Source organism: Meriones unguiculatus, chromosome 16 (genome assembly GCF_030254825.1).
Source record: "Meriones unguiculatus strain TT.TT164.6M chromosome 16, Bangor_MerUng_6.1, whole genome shotgun sequence".
Classification (NCBI taxonomy): Eukaryota; Metazoa; Chordata; class Mammalia; order Rodentia; family Muridae; genus Meriones; species Meriones unguiculatus.
Window position 1 is genome coordinate 48,430,020 of NC_083363.1, and position 25,899 is coordinate 48,455,918.

At 39.0% G+C, this 25,899-nt stretch overlaps 1 protein-coding gene across 4 annotated transcripts in view; it reads right to left on the minus strand.

Moving 5' to 3' along the window:
• Positions 1–25,899, minus strand: part of Adgrb3 (adhesion G protein-coupled receptor B3) — a 773,277-nt gene that overhangs the window by 19,241 nt on the left and 728,137 nt on the right. For all 4 annotated transcript variants that reach the window (XM_060369803.1, XM_060369806.1, XM_060369804.1 and 1 more), the window contains 3 exons: positions 15,480–15,575; positions 13,424–13,463; positions 8,975–9,618 (listed from right to left, as the gene is read on the minus strand). In XM_060369803.1, the coding sequence (XP_060225786.1) occupies positions 8,975–9,618; positions 13,424–13,463; positions 15,480–15,575 (780 nt within the window). The remainder of the gene's footprint in view (positions 1–8,974; positions 9,619–13,423; positions 13,464–15,479; positions 15,576–25,899) is intronic.

Sequence of the window (25,899 nt, forward strand, 5' to 3'; positions counted from 1 at the left end):
GTCTCACAGTGTTTCTCTCTGTCTCTAAATCTGTTAAACAACACCCAAATCTAGTTATGGATACACACGCATTGATGAAATAAAGTAATTAGACAGTGGGCTTGATAAAATCAGGAAATGCGATTAAAACAAAATGAATGCCAGTTCACGGGATGACACAGCCTTCATGGTATTTTAAGTATCTGCTCCGGGAGACACAGATTCTTAAAAAAGATGAGGTGGAGAGGGAGATGCCTGTAAACTTATTAAAAGATTTCCACGTTTTTAGAGAACAAAGATAATTTCTGCCATGCTTTTTCTTTAAGCAGATTCCCCTCCCCCCCCCTCGAAGCGAGTGGGTAAGAAACATAAGGGAAACATGATCTTTCTGGCCAGATTATGTTTGGTTCTCCCTCCACTCCCAGCTCAATATCCATAACCGTCACATCACTAGCTTCTCAGCAGTCTGTCACACTGCAGATTTATGGCGGATCTAGTCTCTTCTATGACTGTTCCTCGCCAGGAAAGACAAAAGAGTACTCATGAGCTTCACTGAAAAACATGATTTTCTGCAGCTAGAGCTACAATTGTCATTATAAACGCCAAACCCTGTGTGCAGCCTACCCTCAGAACATGTGTCCGCAGACAGACTAAAGGAGGAAACGGAGATAGTTGTGACATAATCTCATTGTGGTGAAACTGCTGAGCATGGGGAATGCAGGTATGACGGGATACTGGGGTGAGAGGGGAAAGGGGAATGAATGCCTTATTGAAACGGAAACTCAAACATGATGCTGTCTCATTTCCTCCTTGCCTCTGGCAGCATGCTACCTTCCTGTTGGTGACATCCTGGAAGAAGGAGTGTGAGAATCCATCCAAAAAAAAAAAAAAAATCCGAATCCATACTGCACTTTTCAGCCATTCGTTAGACTAAATGAGCTCTATTCTCTGGATACTTCACCTTCTTGGCACTGTGATTCAGCAAGACTTTTTCTTTTCTTTTTTAAATAAATATCTGTTAAGCAAAACTATTAACACAGCAAAATCTAAGCATGGAAACATTTAGTTAAAAGCAATTATTATAAAACATTAGTCACGAGCTTTCCATTCCTTCTGAACAGTAAATGGTGGGATCTCACAAAAATGGTTCAGTCAGCTAGAAGACAGAGAGAACCTTCTGCTGCACGCACTGAGGGGCTCTCTGTTGCCAAAGGTGAAAAAGACCATATGTGCTGCATTTGTTTTGGATCACAAGCCAGCGCTGCCTAGGAACTGAAGATTTCGATGCATACATGCTGCAAAAGGCTCCGTGTTATAGGAGCAAGAGGAAAATAGGAAAATCCAAAGAGCAACAGCAACAGATTCCAACTCAATGCCGCCTGTGTCAATATGCAACAGGAAAAAGAAAATAGATGTTCTCCTACAAAGAGCTCTCGCTTTCTCTTTTCTCTCCTCTTTAATTTGGTTGGAATTAAATGCCAACAAAGGGCATAGCTGGTCTGGCAGTCTACAAGGATCTGACGAAGGGATGAGCAAATGAATCAAACAGATTTTAATCAAAACCTCGTGGCAAAGCGTGGTGGGGATGGTTACAAAACAGACCATGGAGGTATAAAGATCAGATCGTGTGGGGGATGTGTCAAGTATTTCAAACCAAAGTGAGGTCTGTGCAAGTGTGTGTGTGTGTGTGTGTGTGTGTGTGTGCAAATGTGTCTACTTTCACAATAGTGAGTATTTCAACCCTGTGCATCTTATAGAATGGTTTCACATTTGACTGACCACTCTGTGGAATGGTTGGGGAAAATAGTGTCATTTTGTGAATGGATATGATAAGTAGGAGCCAATGGACTTAATGTAATGTGAGCAAATCACCCAGAAGGTAAACAAGCCAACGGTGATGAAAACTCAGGTCTGATTCGAAGTCTAGCGTTTTCTATGTGAGACCTCACCTGCTCAACCATGCATGATCGTAGTTTACCAGCAAGACACCTGTGAAATTTTGAATATCATTCTGGAACTCAGCCAGAGTAATACTGGATGACCCGGGTTGTCCACGTTTCACAGCAGTGGAACGGAAATGCTTTGGAAGCATAAAGCAAGATCAAATGGGTTAACTTTTATAGGCAACTTGTATTTGAAAAAGAAAAAAAAAATTGTGAAATTGATGATGTTTATTTCATAGAAAAATCTGCGTTGGGTAAAAAACAAAACAAAACAAAACAAAACAAAAAATGTTCATTCTAATAGATTATGAGTAATGCTACAATAACAAACAGATGTGACACTTGCTACTGAGAAGCTCAGTTTATTAAAAGGAGAGAGAGAGAGAGAGAGAGGGTGGGGAGGAGATAAGGGAAATACAACCAGGATACAAAGTGAATGAACTGTAAAATAATAATAATAATAATAATAATAATAATTAAAACAAAATCTAAAAAAAAGGAAAAGAAAAATTCTAATGCATTTTGCTTTTGGCTGTTTCTACCCTATGTGCATCTACATACAATGTTATGGAAAGTCTTTGGGGGCTGAAGTTTGCTGAGACTGTGACTCACACGTTTTTTCACATGGCTTCTTGTGCCTTGTAGAATGTCACCGTGAGGCATAACAGTGGTTAGAAATAATGATTGTTTGGTTGTTATTCATGCGTGTTCACATGTTGCTATGTGTGTATGTATGTGTGTGGAGACTAGAGGACCTCAGGTGTCCCTCAGGCACCATCCATCTTTTGCCCTTTTTCTTGGTTTTCTGGGGAATAGGGTCTCTCAGTGGTCTGGATTTCATACAGAATGGTCCTCTGGCTGGCCAGTGAGCTCCAACGACCTGTGTATTTCTACCTCCCCAGTTTTGGGGTTATAGACATGTGACACTATTCCTGGCTTTGTGTTAAATGGGTCCAACGGGCTGAAATGAAGTCCTCATATCTATTCTTACTGGCCTATACCCTCAGCTCTGACTACATATTAAACAAAAAGAATAAACTGTGGCCAAACCACTTGATATTTTTTTAAACAAATAATTTGATATTGAAAAAAGTTTCATGTAAAATTAAAACAAGCCAATGTGATGTTAAAATATTTTGTGAAGGTGTAATTCTTTCTGCCTATATGGCCTTCACTTCCAAGCAACGTGAAACACATCATCCTTTCCTATGTAGTTTCAGTTTTGCAATATGCCACTTAGAACTCATCCCAACTGCATTATACTCTTAACACTCCATTAAAATTCTTGTCAAAGGCCTCTAATGAGCTCCATTTGGACAAACAGCAAGGTCAATTTTCCACCCTCATCTCGTTGGACTCTCAGAAGCTGTAGAAAGTTAATCACTTCCTCATTAAAACACTCATCAGCCCTCGGCTTTTTCTCACCCCGCCCCCTCCTCTTCTTTCATTTACCGCAGCTCCTTTGGAAACCTTTCGCATGCCATTTCCTATGCCCCTTCTTTCTAAACGTGGAGCCCTTGAGGTCTATGCTGTCCTATATGCACTCCTGGATTATATGGCTTATCCCTTAGGTTTTAATACCATCTTTCAACATGAAAATATCCCTTTGTACAGGGTCTTTCTCCTGATGCTAATAACTAGCCAACCCAGACAAAGGCTTAACATGGATCCTCCTTTACACGTAGCCTTCCTCCTCCATATTAAATCCACTCGTGGGTTGCCTGTTTGATCTCTAAAAGGTACCTCAGTCTATTCCCTCTTTACCACCTACATGTTCACCTCTCTAGTTTCTCAAATAGCTGCACAGCTCTAGCATTTAGCAGAGGATTCGCCACACGACAGTTGGCAGTCACAGAATTATTGGTGAATGTTCAAAGGCAAGTAATACGACAGTCCCAGAATTCCAACCACTGTGACGTGTTTCTTTGTTTCTGTTTTAAAGAACATCCTGGGACCGTTTGGATAACCAGGTGACCCACATACACAAAGAAAACCTCTACAAGTAGACAGATTGGCAGCTGAAAGAGACAGAACAGCTCATCAGGAAGGCATACCTTTTGCTGAGAGAAGGGAGAAATTTTTTAGGATTTAAAAGTGAGAAAACGTGCTATGGTCTCAGACTACTCAGTGGGCCACTTGGCGCGTATATGCCTAGAGAGGCCTCCACACGCATCTCTTGTAAAATGATGAATGATTTCTCAGAGGGACTATGTCATTATTTGTGCCACTGAAAACTAAACTGGACAAGACACTGGAAGATTCACAGCAAGTAATGAATTCCACTGACTAATGAATGGCAATGCGGATGCCATTAAAAGTTTCTATTACAGGATGAGCAATGGACTCACTCACAGGAGAGAGCTTTGATAACAAACCCATTAAAAACAGCTGTGGCAATGAAGTCTGGGAATAATTAATTTTCTGAAATAGCTTTTATTCAAGCTAATTTTGTTTGTATGCCTGCATAAAAGATAAGATTCTCTAATCCAGGAGCAAAAACAAAGCAATAAAGATGGGAAATTTTTTTTTCCTTTTACCAGATCAACATGAGAAAAATGTATATTCTATATAAAAAAATGAAGTGTGGTTTCTGTACATGGTTAGTTTTATATGGTTTCTGCTTGAGACAGTGCCTCTCAGTTCCTAAGTGAGGCCAAAACATTCTCGGTAAATTCCCGAATGTCGACTTCTTGGTACTCAGGCCTCTTCAAAGACACTCAGAGTGTGGCGCTAATGACATAATAATAATACAACCTTACACGTGAAGTGATCCTCACAATTTTCAAAAGGTTTTCATGTAATTTGGTCCTCACACCAACCACGATGGAGACACCCATGGAGTGACATTATCACTAAAATATTTTACTTTTGGTAACCATTATGTTGAGTGTTCTGTGTTCTGTATCCAGTGGGGAATGCCTCAAAAGTTATGTCTACATCCATCTTAAATGCAGTGGGACTTATTTGAGATCACATCCAGACAGACAGAAATTTTTATGTATGTAAGCCCTCAGAGAAGCCAGAGTAGCAAAACTTCCTGTATGCAGTAAAATAGTGTTGTACTGTACTATATAAACTTTTTTTTTATTTTTACTATTTTGAAAATGTTTTCGTTGATAAGTGGCATTTGACCAAGGAGCAACAGAAATCACTTCTGCATTACATTATGACAACATGTCCCTTAACAACTCAAATGGTAGGGAAGCTTAGGAACAACACACAAAATTGTAAGGTGACCAATGGATTAGCAGAAGAAGACAACAAACCCTTAAAATGGATGGAGAGAGGAAGATGACAGAAGGACTTATCTCAGGAGTGTGGCCCCTGGCAGAAGTGGAACATCCATGAGAGCAATGGCACAAAGTGATGTCAAAAGCAGAAGTAGAGAGTAGAGCTACCCTTGGTCTCCATCCCCCATCCCCAAACCTAGACTCTGGCCAGTGGCTGAATCCATCCAGAAATCAGTGACAGGTGACCCCTGCTAAGCCTGAGTGATCAGGCAAAAGGGGTATAAAAATGGGTCGTGAGCAAACAGATGAAGGACAAGCACAGTCACAAACTGTTCAAAAGACACCAGCATTTCAAAATCACAGCAAAAGCTGGCCAGCGTTGACTGCCAACGATGCGCATACAGATTTTCAGGAAAATAAACCAACAGGAAGCACTGCAACCCAGAAATTATTCTGACCTGCCCTATAAAGATATGTTTTAATTAATTCTTCGAGAAATTCATCAAATGTATTTTGATCCCATTCAGTCTCCACTTCTATTCCTAATGCCTCCCGGATCCTCACTCTTCACTCCCTCTAAAGTTCATATCCTCACTTCTCTTTTAATAGCCTATCGAGTCTAATTTGTGTTATGCATTAACTCTTGAGTACAGGACCATCCACTGGAGGAGGGTCAACTTACAAGGGGGCAAGGACTTAGAGAAACCTGACTCTCCCCCTTCTAGAAGCTGGTAACTGCCAACAGCTTCTCAGTTAGGGCTTGGGCTTATGAGCCCTTCCATGCTAGGATGTCTGGTTTGATCTTATATAGGTTTTATGTGGACAGCCAGAGCTGCTGGGAATTCATGAGTGCAGCAGTCCTGTCATGTTGAGAACTCACCTTGTCTTCTTACAAACAATAATGAACTCATCATTTTTAGACAATAAATCAAAATTAACTACATTCTAAGTTTTAACCTCTAGTGCATAGGATCACAGTTTATTTTTGTCCCTGTTTATCTTTCTTTGTTCTTCCACATACACACTGTGTACCTAATACATTTTCTTATCTGAAGGTGAATATTTAAAGTGCTGAAGACAATTTTATCTTCATCTTAAGTGAAGTATTTAGAGGACATCTTGAGCTTATGAAAACTCATAGGCCCCCTAAAAACGATTTTTAGAATTGCTTCTTAACAGGCTAATTCTGGGAATGAACATAGTTTGGGCAACACAGAATGTAACAATGGACAAGGGAAAAATCTGGATACACTTCTGTGCCAGAGAACTCAGTGAATGTCTTAAACATTTACACCCAGTAATTGGGGGTTAGCAGAACACACCCCCACGGAGGCTGGAGGCTGGAGGCTTTTCTGCTGGCGCTCCAGTGGCTGGGAGCCTCCTCCTTTCTCTGTTGCTTCTTGTTCACTTGAATAAATGCTTCTGCCCACTCACCCACTCAGGTCTCTGCCTTTTTTCTCCTTCTACCTCAGCTCTGTCTTTGCTTGTGTGCAGTTTTCTCACGTCTACTGAATGCTGTGCTATCAACTAGCAGTGTTTGCCTTTCTCTTTCTTCTTGGCACCTCTTTTCCAGGAAATCTCCTGGGTTAATGTCACATCTTTACATTATATCCCTGAATAGATCATGCAATGGCTTGTCATCTGATGTTGCACCTGTCTTCCAGGATATACGTTCCTGCCTATTTAACCTCTTGTTTCATTCAGAGGGGTCAAGACTTAGGTAGATTTATTCCTTAGACATTGGCTTCTTGAACAGATGCTTCTACTTGAAGATGATAACAACTTATCTAAGTGTTTTGAAGATTAATGAATTCATGTTTTAAGGTGATTTAAGAGTACATTAGTGAAAATTTCTATTAAAATGCTAATTTTTATTAGCCACTCTCTCATGTATGCATTCTCCTTCAGTTGTTTTGTAAAAGGTCATCTAAGCAGTTACTATAAAAGTCTTTTATAGAATGAATGAGGAACTTAATTTTATTCTGAATTCTGATTTTCCTTTTCAAAGTATGTTTTATGATTTCTAAGTCATTAGAATGCAGATCTTTTGATGATTCACAAATATATGTATATATAATTTTCATGCTTAAAATGAATATATATGGGTTTATGCTTAAAAATAAGGATATAGAGACTTAAAAATTACAGGGTGAAACAATCAATATTTGGAAAGTATCTGTTGTACAAGTACACAAAACATGCTCAATAGCTGTCTCAATTGGTTTTTAGGGGTTAAATGTAAAACATTTTCACAGTACCCAAATTATTTTAGTGTAATTGCATTCAAATTTCTATAGTAACTTAAAAATAGTCATTGTATAGAAAAAACTCCCACATTGTCATTATTTCTTGATATTATATTCTTATATATATTTTACTTAGTCCTCTTCAAACCCTTTGTAATTTTGTATGAACATTTAATAGCTATGTGATCATTATTGTAGTAGACACAATAATATCTGTGGTTTATAACTGAAATTGTACTAGTTAAGAAAAGTGTATGTTTTTGTCCAGGGAACATGCCTACTACTCTAGAGTAGAATTTGCTATCTCTATCTACCCCTTTGATTTTGAAGGTAATTCTTACATGGATTTGTGCAGAACCCTCTTCTGTTTGAGGCTGATCCAAAACCTGAGAAGTTTTCCTCCCAGCATATATTCATATTCTGGTTTAGGTCTAGAATTTTTTTGTTCTACTTGAGAAAACTAGAATTACCTAGATTTCATGATCCATTTTAATTTGGACAGAGTGAAAGGCATAGCTTTGGGAGATCTAGAGGAGGCCCTGCCTTTGGGTACTTTTGCAAGTTAGAACATGCCATCAGGATAATTCTGATGGAAAGGCCATCTGATCAGTTACAGTGGATTTTCTATTGATAGTGGCCTATGCAACAATATAATGCATGAACACAATTGTACATATATGAGCATATATATATATATATGTTAAACAAGAATACATGTGTACATGTGGGATTTTTATATACCTTATTAATGGGTTTATAGCAAGACTTCAAGATACTGAATACATATAAGTCAGTGTGAGGGCCGTGGAATATGTCGGTGAAAAATCAGATATGATCTGATCCTTGACTCTTAATTTTGTAATTCTAATACAGTAGGAATAATGATCATAACTATTAGCAATTCTCTACTTCCCTGGAATGAAAATAGTTTATATTTTTTGCTGTCGATGGCCTTATTAAGGGCAAAGGCTGTTGTCTTACTTTCAGTCCTGAGTCTTTGTATGCTTAGAATATGTACTTTGGTACTTAACAGTACCAATGCTTAAAGACCAATACTTTTAATGGTCATCACTCTGTTTGACTAAGAACAAATGTTCATTCTGAATAATATTGATCTAATGAATAAGAATTAGTTAATACTCAGTGTAATGGTACAACTCCCAGAAACGCTTCAACTTCACATTAATAGATGGCCTTAGAGAAGATGGCTTAGATCTAGTCTTAAGTTTGCAACACAACCCAGTTATTATCTTATATTTCAAAATACCCTCTAATATCAGTGAAACCACAAGTAGACCTGCTATATTTTCTTTATGAATGTTCTGCATGAGTCCCATTATGAGATAATTTGGATTGATTGCTATCACTTTAAACACTTTGGGATCTTCTTTTAATTACATATCGAACCAGGAGATTCAAACGCCCTACTAGAAAATCTTTATGTGCAGATCTTAATATGCAACCTATCAGAAACTTCCAGACTAATATGGATCTTCTCTGCCACCAATCACTATCCCATGAATCAGGCTGTACGCTCTTCAGATACCAAGGAACCGTTTAACTTCTTATGACTCACCTCTAAAGAGCTCATGGATATCGTTGATCCCGTTTCACTTCTCGACAGTCCTGCGTTGTCATCCAACTCAGAGGCCATGAAATTCTTCACAGCCGTGCGAGGCTCAAAGGGTAAACTCTGCATATGTTCCTGGGGTGCAAGATGCTGATCTAAGTTCATATTAAACTGGTCCATTACAGGGGGATTCATACTGAATTCAGGATTCACTTTGTAGTGCAATAGCCTTTCATGCGGCAACGTTTCCATGCCAATATTCATTTTGCTTTCCTCTTTCATGGATGGCTGGGTATTTACAGAACTTCTAGGCATCACAATATAGTCACTCTCCATCATTCTTTCTTGAGGGTGGACGATGTCCATATCAGCTCCTCTTAAGTTGTCATCCGTGCATAAGTACACAGTTCTCCGCAATTCCGTGTTCTCTTTTTTCAGACATTGACTGCTCAGCTCATTCATACTCATGGGCACGTGCAAGCCTGTGGGCTGCTGGATGATGACTTTGGAAATGACATTTCCAGGCAACGTTGAATAGCTCAGCCCCTCAGGGTTCGTTCCCTTTTCTTCCTCATCGTCGTTGAGAGAGATTCGGGAAAGTGTTCCTGTTATGGTGGCTGCTCGGCAAGGGCCAATGTCCTTATGAAGCACTGCAATTAGAGCATGGTAGTTAATAAAAAGAAAGTCTTTATTTACCACTATATGATATTATTTATCTTCCTCAGTGTCCTCCCCTGAAAAAGTTCTGCATTAATCTTCAGGCAAAGGGAAGATTACCAGAGATTTCTCCATCAAGCTTGCATAAAAACACAGATTTTTGTTCACACAAATTTGCCGCTTTCACATAGGCCTTTCTCCTGAAGTTTTCTAGAAGATTTGTTCATTAAGTGAGCTTCTTGACAGGTGCCTGTGGTGGCATATGACATTGATCCCAGCACTTGGGAGTCAGAGACAGATTTGTGTGAGTTCAAGGCCAACCTGATCTACGTAGTAAGTATCAAGACAGCCAAAGCTACATAATGAGACCCTGATTCTAAACAAAACTTTGCCCACAAAGCAAAGCAACTCCAGTAGAAAATTTTACCACGTAGAGGTAAAACATTTGCTTTTGAAAGCATGAAAACTTTCACACAGGCTGAATTTTGCCTATTGTTGTCTCAGTTTTGAACAGAATCGTAATTGTGAATTAGCACAGAAGTTGAAAAACAGATTATGAATATCTTTTTCTACTATGAGGAAATGAATCCTTTAAAATATTCCAAAGCATGAACCACTCATACAATACCTGCTGTCGTTAAAGATGCTGTTATCTATTATTGTTTTATCGACTCTGTTTCCTATACCATACATCATGTTAAATGTTCATATATTTTTTCATGAATATACAATGTGGTTGTAGTTTTTATATTTTAGATTATTATATGTAAAAAATCTAAAAATATTGAGCTTTAATATGTTATTTCAAAATCTGGCATGGTGGTAGTATGTAATCACTTGGGAGGAGGCAGTGGCAGCCTTGGCTACCTACACTTTGTAAAAGCAAAAGCAAAAGCAGCGCCAAAATAAAACCTAAATTTCTTAAGATAATAAGAAAGCAGTAATACACTGCAATTTCCAGAAGTAATTATAAATGAAACGTTAAAGAGTAAAATTTGTTAGCTAATTTAATAATAGTTGAAATTAAAACAATGTTTAAAGCATTTCCAAATTCTCAGGATAGTTCTAGTTCCTAAATTTACACAAAAATTAATCCAAAGTTAGTATCACTAAAATTTAAAAACACATTATGAGAACCTACTGTATATGTCAGGAATGTATAGATGTTTTCACATCTTTATTAATAGATTATAAACTATGAAGGAAGCCTTGGGATAGTGAGTATTGACATCATAATCAGGATGCAAGATACATTTAGCTTTTTTACAGTATGATCTGGTGTATACAAAATATCTGAGAAATGTAAGATGATCTGCTCCTTTGATTCGCTTAAGATGTAAGCAAGCCTGGGATGTGAACCTCTTACACATGGCAACGATGCTGAAGCAGGACCTTCAAGAGAAATTAATCCAGTTGTGAAAGGCAGAACAAAAATAAAAATCAAACCGCAAAGAAGGCAACCTAAATAGCTAGCACAAGCAGATGGACACTCCAGCAGCTCCAGAAGCAGTTTCAGGGTGTAAAGCAGAATGCTCAGGGCCCATGAAGTGAGCCTTTAAAATTTAGTACATTTCAACATATGCAGAAACCCCGTGGAAAACTCTGAGGAAAGCTGCTGCTGAGCTCAACTCAAAAGGCCTTGGCCAAAGATGAAAACGGAAACGTGAAAATATTGTCACTTGTTTCTGAATAATACAGTGGCGACTGGTCTATGTTTAAAATGCTTAACCTCAGACTCCAGGGCAGACTGGGAAAAAAGGGCACACTTTCTGAAAAGGCACCATTGAGCTCCCTGAGGAGCTAGGAGCTGCATCTCCAGGAAGAAGGCCTGATGTGAATATGCATCAGAGTGACTTGAAGGGCTTCTAACAACCCTGGTTACTGTATCCCTCTCCCACAGTTTCTGGCCTAGAAGGTCTAGACAGGTCTTCAAAACTGCATTTCTTGGAAGTGTCAGGTGAAGCCAGCACCACTTGTTGGGGTACCACACTTTGACAGGCACTGGTTTAGTATGAATAGCTGTTTAGAAAAAGGCAAGGTTCTCATTCTTTCCTGTCAAGAACTCTAAGGAATACAGGAAGGAGTATGACAGAGGATTGACATTCGGGAATTAAGCAGATACCTGACCACTGAAATAAGTTCAAGCCTCCTGACACAACCAAATTGGAAAAACTTGCACCATGGCTCATGAATTTTAGCAATCAAAGCAGATATATAGGCAGAGGAAATCATTTTCCCAGCGATCCTTCGCACTGGTGGCTTCGTAAAACTAAACACCAGTAAGATCATGCCTTGGCAACATGCTGTTAGATTTTTTTTTTCCTACAGGAAAAGATAATTCCTACTTCCCTACAGGCCCACACTGGGCTGCCAAATCATAGCTGCTAGCTTATGAGTGCTGTGACCATGCCCAACCCAGACTGTTCTGATTGAATTCAAGAATACAAGATTAATCTCCCATGTGCTTGTGATTATGGCAAGAAATACGATTTGACATTTGCACAGATTTTAATGCTCTGAGTTAAGTCTGAAAAACAATACATAAGGGAGTCTGGGGAGTCTGGAAGGTAGGAGGTGGGTGCCTTTCCCAGCACAGCAGTTCTGTTATAGTTGTCATTACACTTAACTCCTTTATAGACAGTCTGGATGGAGACATAGAAGGTTCTATGTCAAACACTCGATGGCTGCTATCCCGAAAGAAGTTAAGAAGACAGCTAACAGAGATAAATACAGAGGTTTATTTTTTTTTCCTAGGAAAACATACCAGGAGCATAACTTTTACATAAACTTGGAAGGAGACTCCTTGACAGCACTTATAAAACACTTTTGGCGTTTTAGATGCAAGCTGACACTTGCACAGCAAACGTGATTCGTATGTCAATGCAGACCACATCAATACAAGTGATAGCCAACTCTGGTGAAGGACGGAAACATATGCACGTGTGCTCGTAGTATAATTTAAATTTATTGACAAATGGGGGTGATTTTCAGCAGCAGGCCTGGGAAGGTGTTATTAAGAATGAATGGTGACACATGCACATGGCTGTTAAATCTAGAGGGGGAACAAAAAAGCAAAGGAAAACAAAACAAAGGAGGGGATCCACTCAGGTTGAACTAAATGATAGTTGAAGATAGTTGATTTCAAAATTTAGATACTCAGATAAGTCCGAGTATCCACTTTTATTATGAAAGAAGACAGCGTAGAGAACAAGAGATGGAAGGGGCACCGTGTGCTTTGCTTTGCTATGCTTGGGAAGACTATTTCCCAAAGAGCGAAAAGCATCCAAAGCAGAGAACACCTCGTTTTATTTTAAACTTAGAAGCGCTCTTCTCCTGTGAAAAATTAGCCAGTGGCTAGAGAAGAGCTACCATTAACACGCACGTGCACACACACAAACACACACACACACACACACACACTCACACACACACACACACGCATGGTGGTAGTTCATCAGTCTAGTGATTCATTGTTTATACGTGATAAACCGAGAGACTCTCGTGTGATTTGCCTGCCTTACAGATGCCCTTATTTATGCAGATGGAAGCTTATGGCACATCCAGTGCTTTTAGCTGCTGTGGCGCTGTCAATAATTCATTCCCTATTTCTTCTCATTGCTCATTCCTTCTCTCTCCCCTCTATATATAGAGCCTCGAGGTGGTGATGACTTTCATTGGAAGACGCCACTAGTCACTCACATGAGTGTGATGCATGAAACAGAGCATTAAAAAAAATACCTTTCAAAAAACGATTTCACATCTTTACAGATTATACTTTAAAGACCAAAGGATTCTTACCTGATCGACAAGCAATGTCTACGTCCTTTTCGAAGTCTGTCTGTAACAAGAAATAATAACACATGGGATCATCATTTAATGAATATTTTAAATGTTTTTGATATTCATATTTTTCTGAAGCTTGTAGATTTATGGCTACTCCATATCATTTATTTCTTTGTGCAAAAGAATATTCTTGGGGAATAATCAGAATTTTCTAGAAACAAAATGGTATATAAAACTCACGGAAAATAGGATAGTTTGGATATGGTAGCATAATTCCCCATAGAAAATGTTAGAATTTTAGCTGGGACTGGTGATTCCAGTGGTAATTCTAGTTGCTTAGGAAGATGAAGCAGGAAAATTACATGTTCAAGGCCTATCTGAGCCAGAAAAAGAGGTCAAAGTCCATGAGAGCAGGCTCAGTCTAAAAAGTTTAAAGGGGGTGAGAGGTAGTTTTTCTAGCATGCCTGAGGTCCTGGGTTTCATACTCAGTAATGAATGAAAGTGGAAGCAATGGTATACATTTGTAATCTAGTACTTGGCCTGGTGAAGGAAGGAGAATCCTAAGTTCAAAGTCCTTCTTGGTTCCGGGGCGAGACTACCCTAAGCTACGTGAGACCTTGTCTCAAACAACAACAAAATAAAACAAAACGAGGCTGTAACTCAGTGGCTGAGTTTGTACACGTCTTGGTTCAAGTTCTGATACTTTAAAAACAAAACAAACAAACAAACAGGACCAGAATTTTAAAACAGCAGCCTAAGTTTCATAAAGCAACCAGAAGGTACACTGTTAGAAACACCCATAAATAAATGTCTTTCTTCTTTGTATTCTATGCTTCCTGTGTTACCTGGGATACACTCTTTCATTATGTAGCTTTGCTAAAGTCACCATTGACTTGTAGGTGCAGTGATTAAAGCTGGTGGTTTAACACCCATTCTGGCAGCCTAGACCCTTGGAGATGTTAGCCGTCCCCCAAAATCTTATTTTAAACAAATCACATATTAGTGGTGAAGTCAGCTTAGCCTGTTGTGAGCAACTTTTGTCAATGATATGCCTTTCTTTACTAACGAGGAGCAGCCTCCCAAGGACTCTAATATTCAACTAAGTCTGAAGTGGTAGAGGCAGTCTGATCAAAAACGGTTATGTTGTGCAGGCCATTCAACTGGCCTGCCCTGAGGGACCTTTAGGGTCCTGACAACATCCTATGTCAGTGCCTGCGTCCTATGACATCACCTGGGCCAGTTGCATCAGATATAACCAGTCTGCCACTCCACCAGCTCTCTGGCCTCTCTCCCTCCTCTCTTGCACTCTCTCTGCCCAGCTTTCTTTCCTGTGGGCCTCCCAACATGTCTCTCTCCCTCTCTCTCCCTGCCCCCCCACCTCCATCCAATAAATCTTTCATAGCAGATCTGTTGTATGTGGCATTTTTTATATAAATACTAACAAGAGCTGTTTTACGAAGCTCTCAAATATTAATGCACTGTACTTTCCCCCTCCCAATAGATGTGACAGTCCGTGGCACCCTGTGTAAAAATCATTATCTTGAGTTCTGACAAGATGAAAAATAATCTTCACTCCTGTATAAGACACCATTCTAAATACTCAAGGGAGTCAAAAGCAGGCCCTCAATTCAAAGGCAATCCAGAAGGAACATTTATTGGATGTCAAAATACCAAGTCTTTATTTATTTTAAAGATTTATTTTATTATTTGTGTGTGTGTGTGTGTGTGTGTGTGTGTGTGTGTGTGTGTGCCCACACATACAGGAACACATGGAGGCCAGGAGGGGGCATCAAATCCCTTGCAGCTGGAGTTACAGGTTATCATGAGATGTGGATGTGGCTGCTGGAAACTGAACTTCAGTCCTTTGGAAAGGCGGCAAGTACTTTTAATCACTAATTCATCTCTCCAGCTCCCAAAATTAATCTTAATGAACTAAAGCCAAATTATGATTTTATACTATTTTATTATCAAGGAATATATATATATATATATATATATATATATATATATATATATATGTTCTTGAGAAAGCATGGTTTAATTATCAACCAGAAGGAAAATAAATGCTCACCATGATTTGAGCATGTCCATTAGGAAAAGAACTTGAAGAGTCAGCATTGATTGGGTCCTGGCAGTTTCTCAACCGGCATCTAAATGCATCTTGAACCTGTGAGGAGGAAAAACATTATTATTTTTTCTCTCAATAGTAACTAGATGTTGTCCATGTTGATCATCAATTATGAGAAACTTTTCTTTGCTTGTATAGTATAAGACACGTTTTGTTTCCTCTATTTGTTTGTTTTTGAGATAGGGCCAGGTTATATGTCTCTGGCTGGCCTATTTCCCTATAGGTCAAGCTGGACTCAAATTCACAGAGCTCTACTTTGCATCTGCCTCCTATTACAAAATCTCATTAGAGGCAAAGAGCAACCATTGTTTTCTGATCACAGGACAGTTCAACATCAGGATGCCCAACTCATTTCCTATGGTCTATTGGACTCCTCAAAGGTTGGTGAGTGTGTTCACGGCTGGCTCATCCCAAATAAATGGCCAGGTCATGTTTTTCTTTTTTAATGCTTGGTGTTTTGGACTTCATGTGTTTGATATTCTCCTTCTCCTCTACTACTGTGTGTTTTCTTGTTATTAAAAGCATAGCTGATGTTGTGTTTTCTCTGTATTGGAGCATTATTATAGAGAGTGAAGGACAAAGGCATGTGGGTCCCACGTAAACTACATCATGGGTTTCCTGTTTCGCTTTCACTTGTCTACTTGATGCTTCCATTGTTGGAGTTGAGAGGTGCTTTGATTTATAACTTTCTTTGCTCTGTTACTACAAAAACTTCATCAAAGTGTTACCATGTTGGAACATGGAATTTTGGCTGACTTTAATATATGTTCCTCGATCTTGGTCAGTCATATTTGGCCCTAGAATAAACTATTTCTTATCTCCTTCAGAAGAGTGAGAGTTGTATACTTGCTCGGACTGTAGCAATGTTAAACATTAATTTTACTGGTCCTTGTTAAGTGTTTTTCTACTTTGAAACCATCACCAAAGAGTTGTCAAGGATTTCATTGCTGATATTAAAGTATGGAAAAGCAAATTCTGTATATTTCTCTTCCAAATCGTTGTCTGGTTGATTGAAAGAGATATAAAAGCAGCCTCTTTTTAACAACATACACTTAGACACACATAAAATCAATACTTTCAACTGAAAAATTTCCAGATGTGACAGTAGGTTAAGAGAATGTCTACATTGAAGAGTGACAGCGGCTTTATCAGCCGGTCAACGCTGTTGGAAGAAAGAGAAGCCAGAAGAATACACACACTTCCCACTATGTTTAAGGTCATTTTGAGGTTCTTATGGGTACCATAATTTAAGAATTAGATTCAAATACATTTTTTTTTGGTGCAGAGCTTCCATTCATAAGAATTTTTAGGAATATTTTATTTGATTCCAAATGCTCTATTTGCTTTTTATTTTTTTAAATTGGAAAATACACTGAGGCTATCTAGATGAATTGACATTAAATATTTGCTCATTGCTGTGGGAGGAAATGATGAGACAAGATGCACAGAGCTCATTTCCTTACCATGGGGTATGGGGGGGGTGGTTTACAGGAAGATAGTATCTGGAAAAAGTTCAAGTTATGTGCAAATATTTTGAGAATTGAATTTTCTAGCATGTAAACAAAGAGCTTTATCCTCTTGAATTATACCCATGAAAAATAGGGATGTTTAAAATTCAAGCTCTAGATGGACATAAAAATAAATAACAAAAAGAAAAAAAATAGATCATTTTTTGCCGTACTAAAATTAAAGTCCCCCCAAACCTCCTATGCCAGTGTTATATTTATAAGGCTATGCAGTGATTGCCACTGATTTACTATCCATGAGGAACTAACTTCTTACTTTACTTAACAGTTTTATTTAAAGTTTATTATTAGATATTATCATTTTACAAATTTGAGTTCCTGCAAAATTAACATTTCAAAACCTTTTTGGAAGCCTGTAAACCCAATTTTTAAATGAATCCTTGTGGAACAATGAAATATTTAACATTAATTATGCCATACTTCATATCTAGATTATAAAATGTGTTCTCTTTGAAATATTCTGAAATAGGTCTGTCATTCTAAATGATGATCAGCCAGGGCTAGAAAGTAAGAGGGAGTAGCAAAGAACAGATATGTAACTAACTTTAAAACATTTATGGGACTTTAAGGGAGTCTGATGGTCTGTAGTGAGGGAGATAAAGACAAAGAGACAGAGAGAGACATCTTTCAGAATACAGTGATAGCTGTCAGTGCTGTCTCTACTGTTTCAAATTACAACTAGGGGGCTGTTAGAAAAAGAAAAAAAAACTGCTTTTGCACTGATATCAATGACTGGAGACTCATAGTTGATAAAGAAGGACATAGAAGACTCTGTGACAACACGCATCCCCACTCCCCAAAAGTAACAGCTTAGACTGGAAATCATCAAAGAGACCTCCTAAAAATTGTGATAAAGACAAATCTGGGCTGAGGGTTCTTTTATGAGACTGATACTCCAACCAAGGAACATGCATGGAGATAACCCATAACCCCTACACAGATATAGCCCATGGCAGCTTAATATCCAAGTGGGTTCCCTAGTAAGGGGAACAGGGACTGTTTCTGACTTGAACTCAGTGGTCTGCTCTTTGATCACCTGCCCCTGAGTGGGGAGAAGCCTTCTCAGGCCAGAGTATGACAGTGCAGCCAGTCCTGATGAGACCTGATAGGCTAGAGTCAGAGGGAAGGGGCGGAGGACCTTCCCTATCAGTGGACTTGGAGAGGGGCATGGGAGGAGATGAGGGAGGGAGGATGTGATTGGGAGGAGATGAGGGAGGGTGCCACAGCTGGGATACAAAGTGAGTAAACTGTAATCAATAAAAAAAATATTTTAAAAAATTGTGATAAAGATACTCTCAATAACTGAGGGCTTCTGGGTGAGGTATGGGTGGGGAAAGACTCAGTTTACTTTAAGGGGCTACTGTGAGTTTGGCCATGCTCCAGTGATTCTATGGGCAACAAAAATTGGATGTGTGCGTGTGTATGTGTGTGTGTTTTCTTCTTCTATTTCTCTCTCTCTCTCTCTCTCTCTCTCTCTCTCTCTCTCTCTCTCTCTCTTTCTCTCTTTTTTGAGGAGAGGAGTTCACAAGGGTAGGAGGCAGACTTGGGAGGATTGGGAAGTGAGTGTGATCAGGATGCATGATATGAATTTCCCAAATAATCAACAAAAAACTTTATGCTGGATAAAGAGTGCCTAGAGAAGGAATCAGTCTTTCTCTATCCGTATAGTTTCCTGGATGAGATCTGAGTTCATAGCAGTTTGCAAGGGAATGTGTCAATCCTGTCTCTCCCTCCTGAGGTGAGGCATTGGGTTTTCTCAGCAGCAGCAAGCAGGAGAGCTTCTCAATTGGAACTTGCTCCAGAGGCAGCTGGCAGAGAGTCACTGTGAAAAGTCCATGCCAGATTTAGACACTGTGGGAGAGGAGCACCCAGCACCATTGGCGGCGTTACAAATCCCAGAAGCCTCAGAGGAAAGAGCCACCAGTCTGAAACTGGCTCTGCATTTAGCTGCCGATCTGCATGCACTCCAAATCTTCACCTCTTACAAAATAAGACAGCTTGACCTCAGCTACTCTTTGTGAATTCTCTTGAACTCACAGGATCATTTTAAGTCAGGAATACACAAGTTTTAATCTTGCATTCATTTGTCATTACTTCAGGGGGGAGGGTTTTTAATGTGTTTTCTTGAGTCTAGTGTCCACAGTCACATCTACTGTTTCGTACTTGAACAAATGGTTCAGATTTTTCCCAACATAATGTTGCATTTCATATTTAATCACTAAATGAATAAGCCTCAGTTTCATAAATATGACAATTGACATAAGTGACACGTATGACTTGACATTTAGAAAATATTGCTTGGCTTTTCTCCTAGTGAACTGAAAAAAAAAGGGGGGGGGGAGTTTGTTCTTTGCTATATAATCAAAGGTTGAGTGAATTCTCTAATTCCAGCCCTGATGGTCCTTAACTGGGATCTCTCGAAGGTATGGATCTACCAACTGCTCTCTGAAATTTTGTGCTTTTGACCTTCAAATTAGCTTTTTATATCCATCTGAGGGGCAGTTGGAAACGTCTTTAGATGATCTTTCAAACATGAGGCCTGAAAAAAAAATGTAGCCGCGCTCCTTTAGTGTGCAAATGTGAAAGGAAAGAGAGGGAAATTCTATGCTAGACACCATGCCTCACACCTCTACGGGAAGCATTTCATTTCAGCCTAGCGTGATAGCCTTTGAGGAAGCCAGGCTTGCGATGCATACAAGAGCAAGTTCACGCTTAGACACTGTAAGAATCTTGCTCAACTTTATCACGACAGGTGACGGAGCTGAAAATGGAACCATGTTTCTTCCTATGAAAGCCCTCATCCCTGGACATCATTCTGTTTCTATCCTTTCAAATGTACTGAGCAGAGATTGAAATAGTTTAAGACAAAGAATGAGCCAAAAAAAAAAAAAAAAACAAAGAGAGAGATATTTTAAAAAGGAATAACCAGATACATTTTCACTTTATTTCTGTATACCTTGGCTCCTTGTATCAGTATAATAGAGCTGGAAGGTGAGCTCTTGGGGTCCTAAGCGGAGGGAGTGGGAGCTGCTTGTCAACCCGCCACTGCCCTGCAGCCTCTGCTCCCTGAATACAACAGCATAATGCTGCTTCCCAGAGTGGGGTCAGCTGGAAGGAAAATATGACTGGAGGAACTTAGAGTAACCGGAAATCACAGTTGGATGCTCCCTGGCAGGCATGACAGTGTATGGAGTTGCTCACTGAACCCACCCCTTTTCACACGTTGGTTGACTTCATTTATGCACATGCAGACACATGAATGAAGACTGAAAAGGATGCAGATGTCCACCATATGATCGGATTTTTGACAACCTAGGAAAGCCTTAGCTAGAAGCAGTAGGAGTGGGGGAGACTGGTGGCTTCTGAGGAAATGCTAATGTCAAAGACGCTTTGCCCCGGACTCTGCTCACAGCCAAGGCTTATTTTATTGCCTCTTGTTGTTCTCCTACTTCAGGGCACATACTTTATTTTACTAAAAGCAAAGCAAAACAACAATATCTTTTCATTATTTTCTTTTGGAGTTTTCAACTCAGCCGTAAAAGTATGAAGGTGTTAGTGAATGACTCAGTTTTCTCTTCGTCCATGTGCTATGTTTCCGCCTCTTAACAAAATGCTCTATTCACACCCTGGCCCTGTCCACACTCAGTCACTTACTCTTGTTTTTCAAATACAACGGGAAGAAAGTAACTATCATCAAGGCCACCAATGCTCTAGCTATAACTCTGATATGAGGGAAGAAGAAAAATAAAAAGGAATGAAGGGACAAAGGGAGAAGTGGAGGGAGAAATAGAAGACAAGGGAGAGAGGAAGACAGAGAGATAGAGATAGATAGATAGATAGATAGATAGATAGATAGATAGATAGATAGATAGAACAGATCATATTTATTTTAAGGCTTTTCTTGCAAAATTGCTTCACAGGTTTGAGTGAATATTTGAGGACTCATCTGGTGCAGCTTGGCCTTCATGCCAGAGCTTAACAGAGAAAGACGAGGACCCTGGCTCTGATACTAATGTGGAACAGCCACAGGATGCTTACACATGGACACAACAAGATCATCTTCATGAGGCTCAAATTTTAAGCACTTTTTTTCTCCTTTTTACTTAGTGGCAGGGTTTTATTACAGATTATCTTGTATCACAATCTTGTTCTTTTCCCCATCTGACATCAAGCTGTAAGACTGTCTTAAAGCCTGGCACAGCCAGAGAAAGAGATGAGAAGAATGTGCTGGAACCAAGAAGGTGGTTTCCTAGCAACAGAAACTATTTCAAAGGTTTCATAACTCTTGTGTAGTTTCATTTCCATAGCAATGAGGAGAATAGTAAATAGTATGTGTTCTTATCTGTTCCATTCAAATAAATGTTAATCAACAAATTCAAGAAACATCTATACATTTTCTACTAGATTCAGATTAGCTATAACGCATATTAATGTCTAGGCTGTATAGAATGTTTTGAGACAAATCAGATATCTAAATATTTTAAAACTGTTTTTTGTTTTATCTCTTTCAGTTTTGTCTTTTATTCTGCTTAGAGACATTTTCTAAAAAGACAAAGGTATTTTAGAAAAAGCAACTATAGTATCAAGGGAAAGAGTGGTATTCATATATTGCCTTTCAGGTCTGAAGATCAAGAACAGGTATTTTGATATTCATTTTTTTTTATAAAAATAAATAAGGGTGTTTGGCAGAAGGCTCAGCGGGTGAGAATTTGCTTTGCAAGCATGAAAACCCGAGTTTGAATCTCTACCGTCTATGTAAAAGAACCAGCCTAACTCTAAACCTACAATCTCAGCTCTTGGATTGGAGGAGGAGGCAGAAACAGGAGGATCCCTGGAGCTCATTTTCCAGCCAGCCTAGCCAAATGGGATGGGGCTGCTGGTTTAGTGAGGGAGTCTTTCTCATGGCAATAAGGCAAAGAATGACAGAGGATGCCTGAAGCCCACTTTGGCCTATAGACAGAACACTGGCCCATTTACATGGACCAAGGCTACACAAACTTGTTGCAGCTGAGCTGGAGGCATCAGGGCAATTATCTCCCCCTTCTTTCCAGGTTAAAAAATTATTTTTTCTTTTAAAATTGAGCCCATGGAAAGCAAAATCACACTTAAAATAGTCTTCTGCATATTACAGTCTAAATGCCATGATCACAGTCTTTCATTCCTTCTTTTATTCTCTTCCATGAAGACTGGGCAAATCAAGATGAGTAAAACTGCACTAAAAAAACAAACAAACAAATAAATAAATAGATAAATAAACCCCGAATTATATTAGTATGTAAAAAATTGACAGGGATAAGAAGATATACATAGCCAGTCTCTACATCAAAAGCATTGCTTACACTGGTTGCATATTTTCAAGACGTGAAATTATTCTGAAGAAAATAGTAGAGAAACAAAATGGTAAAAAAAAAAAAGACAAGAAAGGAAAAACTGTGTTGCTTGGTCTCTTATGGATTATCAGTGACGAATTACAAATTACGAATTGAAGAGCTACGCATTACACCTCAGCATTTCATAAACTGTGTATGAAACTTGCTTTGGCATATTTTTAGGGCAGTGGTATAGACAGGAGGTGAAGAGAACATGGGAAGGCATTTCTTCTCTCTTACACTATAGTCAATGTGGGGCAACATGGTCACAATATGAACCCAAGCCCTGCCAATGGCTGCTAAGACACATGTAGCTTAGAGTCTTTGCTTTTGAAAAATTGTGCTATAATATATTCCGCGTATATAAAATATATAAAAGTTTAGATAATAAATTTTTTTAAAAAATCTTAGTTTTCCAATAACAAAATTTCTCTTTGGAATTCAAAGGTCACTTGCCCTTAACTGAAATGTATGTGGTTTTTTTTTTAAGTTTTTAAAAATTATTATTTATTACAATTTATTCACTTTGTATCTGGCTGTGGCCTACTCCCTCATCTCCTCCCAATCCCATCCTCCCTCCCTCTTTTCCTCTTATGCCTCTCTGGTAGGTCCTCCTCCCCTTCCATCTGACCCTAGCTTATCAGGTCTCATCAGAACTGGCTGCATTGTCTTCCTCTGTGTCTTGGCAAGGCAGCACTCTCCTCCCCCACCCCCACCCCCCATCATGGGGAGTTGATCAGAGCACCTGACACTGATTGCATGTCAGAGACAGCTCCTGCTCCCCTTACTAGGGAACCCACTGGGAGACTGAGTCTATGGGCTACATCTGAGCAGGGGTTTTAGGTCCTCTACAAGCATGGTCCTTGGTTGGGGTATCAGTCTCTGCAGGTCCTCCAGGCTCCAGTTTTTTGTTGTTGTTTTATTTTGTTTGGCTCTGTTTGTCTCCTTTTGGAGTTCCTGTCCCCTCCAGGTCTTTCTATCTCCCCCTTCTTTCAGAAAATCCCATGCCCTCTGCCCAAAGTTTGACTATGAGTCTCAGTCTCTGCTTCAATACCTCGATCACTAGGGTCTTTCAGAGGCCAACTGTAGGCTCTTGTCCTGTTCTGGTCTTCTCCTGCTTCCTATGTCTACATCATTTGCCCTTCTGCATGAGGATTGAGCGTCTTCCCTAGGGTTTTCCTTGTTGTTTAGCTTCTTTGGGAGTACAGATTTTAGTATGCTTATCCTATATTATATGCTAATAACCACTTATGAGTGAGTATATACCATGTATGTCTTTCAAAGGCCCTCTGTGGTAGGCTGAAATGCATGTGTTTTTAGCAAGGTTACAGAGTATGTTTCAATGAAAATTAAAAAAAAACCAAAACAACACAAGGAATATTTTCACTGCAGTGTTATAACTAAGGAATGCTATAACATTCCACTATGAATTCATCAGTAGTAGTTATTTTTTAAATATCCACTGAAAAATATCAAAGGAAATGGGTATGCTTTTGCTCCTACTAATAGCAAAAATATCTATTTACAGATATCTTATTTAGTAGAAGCATTTACTTTATGATTTGACTTAATTGCACTTAAATTATGCTTTTGACAGTTAATAGACTAATTAGAAAGCACTGAAAAGTCTTGATGGGTATCAGGAATTTTTCTGCCAAGTATTTTTTTTTCTCCCAGTAAGTAGCAAAAATTTGATTACAGGCCATCATAATATCTGTCACTTAGAATTCTATTTATTTTAAGCACAGTCTAGCACCATCTGAAAAGAAGACACAGGTTGGTGGTGTAGTTCAGTGGGCAGAATGTTTCCCTAGTATGCACAAAACTCTGGCTTGATCTCTAGCCCTGCATAAAATTTTGTGAGTTTCAGGTTAGCTTAGGCTATATAAAACCATGTCTTTAAGAAAAGAGAGAGAATTCACTTAAAGATCGAGTACTTGGCTGTTCCTTATTAACTAGAGCACTAATTTCTTCTGAAAAATGCATGCACATATATCTTACACCTTGCTTAAAGCCTGCAATAGTCCATCCTTAATTGTCAATTGAAATGGCCCTGTGCCTATTAATTTAGACGAATTCTGTTAAAAATATCAGAGGAGTGTTAATACAGATGATCTACAAGATAGTCATAATTGGAAAAGAATATAATCTAAGTTACTTTTAGATTATATTCAATTCGTTCAGTTTCTTTTTAACCTTTATTACTATGCTATATAAAGAGCTTGATATTTGGGGTATTCTAGGGGTGATATTTTAGTTGGAAATTGGTGATCAAGGCTTGACAGTTGTAAGCTACTTCAGATTTTGAAGTGGTGAAATATCTTCCCCTTGCAAATTGTAGTCACACTTTATCTGTTTTCATGGGTTCTCATCGCAGAATATTCTTAGAATACACCTGTGAGTTTATTGCTGACATCTGTGCTTTCCTGAAATAAGGCAGAAGTACTGTTCTTTCCACCTAATAAATCAGGTTAAGGCCTTTTGTTACCTTCACACATCACTGTAAAACAATGGGTGTGTGCTCAAAAGCACACACAGTTTGTGATGTATACAGCACAATAAACTACTCAAGCAAGCTAACTAATGCAAACCGACAGTGGATTGTTCCCAAAATCACTCACATGGCATGGTGTCAGCATGTTCTTTAGTTCCCCACTCATCCCCAGAGTAAACAGTGAAATGACTCATAAACCTTGTAAATAGCGTGTCAGTGCTTGCAAGCACTCAGAATAATTTCCACACTGGTTGGAAAACAATATTTTATCCCTTAACAACACAAATCTGCAGCCTTTAGCTGTCTAGAATGAGTTTGGTGCCTTTTAGTGTCTCTGATCCTGAGGAGCGTTGCTCCTCCTTTAACTGAAAATATACTCAAACTGTGACCCAGAGACATGCTGTGATTGCAGGCAGAGGACAATTACTTAAGGACAATTACTGCCTACGATGCTTCACTGTGTGCAGTTTCTGTAGCTGTTGACATAAACATCCAGAGCTAAATCATTTATCTTTAGTAACTTTAAAACACATTTGTTTTTGCATGTAAAGTTAGTTAGTGACAGGACCGAGGTTATGCTACGTGCAGTAGCATAAATGGGAAGACAGTCAGCAACAGCACACTGTGTGTATAAAGCCTGCCATTTGAGGCATGCCCACCTCATGCTTTCTCCCCCTTGTTTCTCCTGTGTACCTATCTCACTCCACCTGCCTTGAATCTGGGCCTTGACATCTCTGGGTGCGCTTTCCCTTATACCAACCCATGTATTTCAAGCTGTCACTTTCAGAGTGTCAAAGCCTCACGACTCTTGTCTTAATGCTTTTTTTCTTTTTCATGCTTGGAATCTTAACCAATTGTCTGTGGAGAAGATCAACTTAGTCTGAAGACCAAGATTACAATAAGAGATCATACCGGCTGCTGCTTAAGATATACCCTCCCACTTTCGCTTATCTCTTTCACGAACAAATTGTATC